This window comes from Topomyia yanbarensis, chromosome 3, assembly GCF_030247195.1.
Source record: "Topomyia yanbarensis strain Yona2022 chromosome 3, ASM3024719v1, whole genome shotgun sequence".
Classification (NCBI taxonomy): Eukaryota; Metazoa; Arthropoda; class Insecta; order Diptera; family Culicidae; genus Topomyia; species Topomyia yanbarensis.
In genome coordinates, this window is record NC_080672.1 from 392918249 (window position 1) to 392924064 (window position 5816).

Sequence of the window (5816 nt, forward strand, 5' to 3'; positions counted from 1 at the left end):
AGAGCTGAGAACTGCTGGTCCTTTTATAAGAATTTCAGGTTGCATTTCCCTCCAATTCCTTATCCGCAATCCATTTTTAAAAGTTTCGCGCCATCCGCGATCAGTGCCATACGTTTTCTTAAAGATGGCAAACTCTCTTTTCAGCGGTACGAACCCTTTAGCTTCCCTACTTACTGTTGTGTATTGCAGCACATGAAACGTGAATGTTCAACAAATAACACATATTATTTACATCAAAAATCTAAATGATGGAACCAACGGTTACAGATTGTTGAATTCACAGACGACTTCGTACTAACGATAACAGGAGAGCCACTGGAAGAGGCGAAAATCCTGACGATGGAGGTCACCAACACATTCTAAACCTGGAAGAATGGAGTCAAGTCACAGCTAGCCCACCACAAAACGGAGGTTACCGCGACGAGCTTCAGAGTGCTCAGATCTCCATAGGAGGCATGATACTAGAAGCGAAATATGTACTTAAAGAGCAGGGAGTAATGATTGACAACCGGTTAAACTTCAATAACCACGTCGACCATGCTTGTGCAAAGGCGGCGAAAGTGATTTACGCGGTCGCTATAATACTGCCGGTTACTGGTGGTCCCCGAAAGCAATAAGAAGTGTCTTCTGGCTGCATTAGCGTCATCGATGCTGAGGCACGGTGTTCCAGTCTGGAGGCTGCCCTGGAGACCAAACGAAATCGAAATAAGCAGAACAGCTTGTTCCGGCTCATGGCAATGTGAGTCGCGAGTGCGTACAGAACCATATCGGGGGAGGCAGTAAATGGAAAATGATTAAGTGGCGTGGCTGTTTGAATGAATGATGCAACTAACAATTGCGGTTCGAACATTGTAGGGCATGTTTCTCCTTCAAGTTCCAACAAATCTGTCGAAAATTTGCCGTGATTGAACACGGATGGAGCATTTGCTCGGAATTCTTTTTGAAATCAGTTGATGCCAGGTTTTCGAAGGCGACAGACGGAGAATTCTTTCCGGAAGGTTGTACATGCAGGTTGGTTAACTGAGTAGACAATTAATTGGGTAACTCAGTCCGCCTCTATCGTAGAAAAATTTGGAGAGGTTTTTTTTAACATTTGTTCCTTAACCAATAAATATAACTATTTTCGATGCTTGGAAATTTGAAAAAAAAAAGACGCCAAAAAAACCTGATTTCCAAAAGACTGTTAGATGGTCAAATTAATTGACGCTGGGTGTTTGAAGGCAACGGACGGCATATACTCAGTAGACTTTATATCAAGACGAGTACATTAAATAGACAATATTCAGTTGCACACAGAAATATTTGGTTGCGCTGGATAACACAAAAGTCCAAATAAGCTCAGCATTGTGATATCCTATCTAATACAAGTAAATGATATTGCTGACGACAAGTATTTTATAAAGAGCTACCGTGTCTACGTTCCCGCCTACAAAGTAGAGTTCGACGGCGTGATCATCGACTAATTTTAACTACCATTTAAAATCCGCTTTTGGCAAAATGTGCGGCTCCATAACTGTACTATTATTAAAGATATTTTTTACTGCTGTTGTGCATTCAAAATGCTGTCCACTAACCAGAAGTTATTGATTAGATTTTTGAACGCAGATTAACAACAGTCAAGCATACAAAATGAAATGCTGATGCACTCTTGTGCAGTAGCTGAAGAGAGCTACACCATTCTTCACGACAAAATCTTATGATCTCTTGGCTCCGGAAGCGTGCGACTCTAACATGCTCTTGTTACTGCACTTGAAAACTATAGGCAGATGAGATTTCTTGAAAAGACAAACAATTTTCACTTGAGAGACTACCACACAGAATACCTCGAGGAAGCGCTGATGCAAAACCTAAGAAAACCGCCTCTGATCTCAACAATTTTTCAATTTTTGATCAAACGAGGAGTTTGCAACGCTTCCGGAAACACCAAAAATCTCAAGAGGCTCACCATTTCAACAATAAGTGTGACACACTGATTTTGACTTATTTTATCACTTAATCCAATTATTTTATAAAGTATTTCAAGATTTCAGCCTTTGGCGGGGACCAACCCGGCCAACCGCACGCTATGGGCCAGGAGCTATAATGAAATTAGGTTATTGAGTCGTATATTGTTTTTGGTCTTGTTCAATGCCGCTGACGTTAAAGATTCGATTGTTTGATTTAATTATTCGACTTATCGACTTAGTCCCATCAGTATACGGCAGTCAATGTGACAATCACATAGACGTTAAACCCAAAATGGAACACTTGCGTTCACAAGCAAACAACTGGTCACGGGTGATGTTCCGTAAGCAGAGAAGTCCTGGTGACTGTCATGGTCATAGGTACTTCGCGTTACATGCCCATATTGTGCAATCAATTTTCTCCTTACGGAGAGCTACTGCAATGTCCTAATTCAGTTTGTTGAATTGTATACTATGTGGATCACTGCGCCGTGGGACTGATGGAAGATCTATTTTTGTTTTTCCTCGGTTTCTTTTCATCCGTTTGCAAGAAATTCATGAAAAACTTGCATCAGATACGGTATGTGTGACTTCGTCGAGTAATCGCGGGATTCGTATAGTAATGTCATTATTCAGATCTATTTTATTTTCCAACTATTTATTTATTCAATTGTTAGACACCTGTTATCTCATAGAATAATAACCAGGTGACACTTTTCTTTTTCTACTCTTATGCCAGCACTCCAAGCCACCTTTCAAAACTCGAACCAATTATTTCTTCATTCAAGCCGTCACATTCTGAGCGTACTGCTTCTTGAAATTCCCAGCCGGATCATAGTTACACACTACGTACACGTTACTTCCGTTGGTGGCCATCCCCACTCCAAGCTGTTTTGTTCCCTTCCACACAACCTGCGTAAAATGGCCGACCTTGGCAAAGTTCGATCCCGGATCCGGTTGGCCAAAGATGTAATCTTTTTTCTCGCTGTACCAACTGCGAACCGGATCCGTTCCGGAAATTTGAGTTTTGCCGAACATGGCGTACAGGTTTTCACCGTACGTCCGCTCCGTGCGATGCTGCAGCTTGTTTTGACCAGCGATGGTTTGAGCCCATTCTTGAGCGTACCGGCAGAGGGGTTGGCTGAGCTGCAGTGGAGGAGCCGAGTGTTGGGCGCGTAATCTGTTGTGCTCGTTTAGTACCTCCTGCTGGAATTGACTGAATCGAGAATAAGGATTAGTTTTGGTTGATCTTTCACCAAAAGGATATTTAAAATCCGTACTCACTGCGGCATGGTACTTGTGACTGCTTATCTCAGTACACTCGCGAAAATGGGAGTGAGTTTTCTAGGCTACTATGAGCGGATTTTTAAGCAATTTGGTCTGCTAGGGAACTTCACCATCCGCAAGCATTGCGGTAACGAATTTTCAAGGATGGAATATATAGATGTGGCATCATCAATTGGAACTGATTACGTTTATTTACGTTGAGTTACTAATGAGTTAGATGAATTAAAACTTTCGCCGTACCGCCATTAGAAGTAATGTTAATGAGCATTGTTCTCTTCATTAGGATTTTTATTACTCTAAATTAATAACGCTGTGCTGTTTAATTTGCGCAATGTGCTATCCTTTAAATTACATGGAACAATTTGCTCTTCTTTAATTTAAGGAAAATGAATACAGCTGACTTTTGGCTTTTGGATACACGGAGCGTTTGTTACGTCTATTTTTTTATCACGAATTTTCAATTTGTTTTAAGGTGCTATTTACCTACAGACCGGTTAACAATAAACTGAAAGTCCAATATATAATAAACAATTCAAAACTGTATAATAGACCGGCAAAAATTTTGACTTTTTTTTCGGAACACTATTAAATCAAAAGGTAATTGGCTTCACATACCACTTGTCAAAAATGAGTTTTTTTTCGAAAACTCCAATTCACTCACAAGAGTTTTCAAGTTTGAATGTGAAAATATATGAAAAATAGACAGTTGAAACAATAAATTCAGTACAAAATACCCGATTCATCTTGTGCATCTCAAAATCTGCAGACATATAGCTTAAGGTGTAAGGATCAACATTGCGGAAGACTGCAAATTTATCCGATTTTGCAGTAAAAGGATATTCTCATATTAAGTTATGTGTTGCCTCTCTATCTCGCATATGCTTAGAATAAAAATTAAAAAAAATTGGCTCCAATCAATATCCGATCTTCAACAAAGCTATTCGTTCGTCACAATCGTCTGAACTCTCGATCGAAGCAGATCGTTTTCTTGTGCTGTGCATAGAGTAGATCAATATAAATATATACATTGTGAAGGCCAGTCATTGTTTGCGGCAGGCTTTGTTCGCCGGTGCCTAGGTTGGTGAAGTGAATAGTTCAATAACCGGACAAGCCGCTATATAAGCTAAGTATCTTTTTTTTTTTCTCATTTCCCTTACCCCCGATCTGTCGCTACTTCTTAGATCCCTTTCCCCTGAATATAAGTTTCATCTCTCGTTTACACCACGTGCTATCCTCGTGCCTAAATGGCCGAGGGCGAAGTAACATTGGATGGGAATGATATTCCCATGGATATACCGGATAAACCCGAAATTACTCCCTCCCCTGATTCCCCCAGTCCTCCTCGTATTAAAACATACCCACCCAGTTCAACTGGGCCCTGGGTGGTCTATTTCCGGCCCATTACGAAATCGCTTAATATTTTAGAGATCTCACGGGAGCTGACTGCTAACTACCCGGCCGTAGCTCAGATAACACGTGTTAGAGCTAATAAGATACGCATATTAGTGAATGACCTCGACCAGGCAAACCAGATTACTCGCAGCGAGCGCTTTACAAAGCAATTTAAGGTGTATATACCTTGTTTGGCAGTGGAGATCGACGGGGTCGTTGCCGAACCGGGTTTGAAGTGCGAAGACGTGTTGAAGTATGGAGTTGGTTGCTTTAAGGACCCCTCACTTGAACATGTGAAGATTCTGGAATGCAAGCAATTGTATTCAGCAAAAACTGAGAATAATAAGACAACTTATTCATTGTCAGACTCGATTCGGGTGACTTTCTCCGGGTCTTCCCTCCCCAACTATGTCCTCCTGGATAAGGTTCGTCTACCGGTTCGCCTGTTTGTACCGCGGGTAATGAACTGCAGCAATTGCAAGCAGCTGGGCCACACAGCCACCTATTGTGGCAATAAGAAAAGGTGCGGCAAATGCGAGGGAGAACATGAGGATGACTCTTGCAGTGGAGAAACTGAGAAGTGTATTTACTGCGGGGGCCTTCCGCATGATCTTAAATCATGCCCCGCGTACAAACAGCGCGGGGATAAAATTAAGCGCTCCCTTAAGGAACGCTCGAAGCGCTCTTATGCAGAAATTCTTAAGAATGCTTCGCCATCTGTCCCTTCCGAAAATTCCTTTGCTCTTTTGGCTGGCGTTGAGCAAGAATCTGACGACCCACAAGAGGGAACATCTTTGGTTAACCCAGGGGAGTCCAGGAAGAGGAAAAATCAAGCTTCCCCTAGATTGCCTCGTAAGGGTGCCAAGGTGTCGTCCACTCAGAGTGCGCCAACTACAATCAATAAATCCAACGGAAGTGATGCACTAAAGCCGAAGCAATTTGCTCCAGGACTTGGAAATTTTAATTCTAACAAGGAGTATCCACCACTTCCAGGGACACCAAAAACCCCAAGTGTTCCCTTTTTTCAAACAAATACTCAGTCCAGTAGCGGACTAATGAAATTTTCTGACATAGTGGACTTAATTTTCACAGCTTTCAATGTTACTGATCCTCTTAAAAGCATTCTGATACATTTTCTCCCTATGGTGCAAACATTTTTGAAACAGTTGACTGCTAAATGGCACCTCCTTGCAG

General features: G+C 41.7%; 1 protein-coding gene across 1 annotated transcript; it reads right to left on the minus strand.

Annotated features, from left to right (window-relative positions):
• Positions 1 to 2652: 2652 nt before the first annotated feature.
• On the minus strand, positions 2653 to 3296 carry LOC131692657 (Golgi-associated plant pathogenesis-related protein 1-like). Its single transcript, XM_058979820.1, has 2 exons — positions 3228 to 3296; positions 2653 to 3159 (listed from the first exon to the last, which is right to left on the minus strand). Exons 1-2 carry the CDS (start codon positions 3233 to 3235, stop codon positions 2727 to 2729), a joined length of 441 nt encoding a protein of 146 aa, XP_058835803.1. The 5' UTR covers positions 3236 to 3296; the 3' UTR covers positions 2653 to 2726.
• Between the last annotated feature and the right edge of the window lie 2520 nt (positions 3297 to 5816).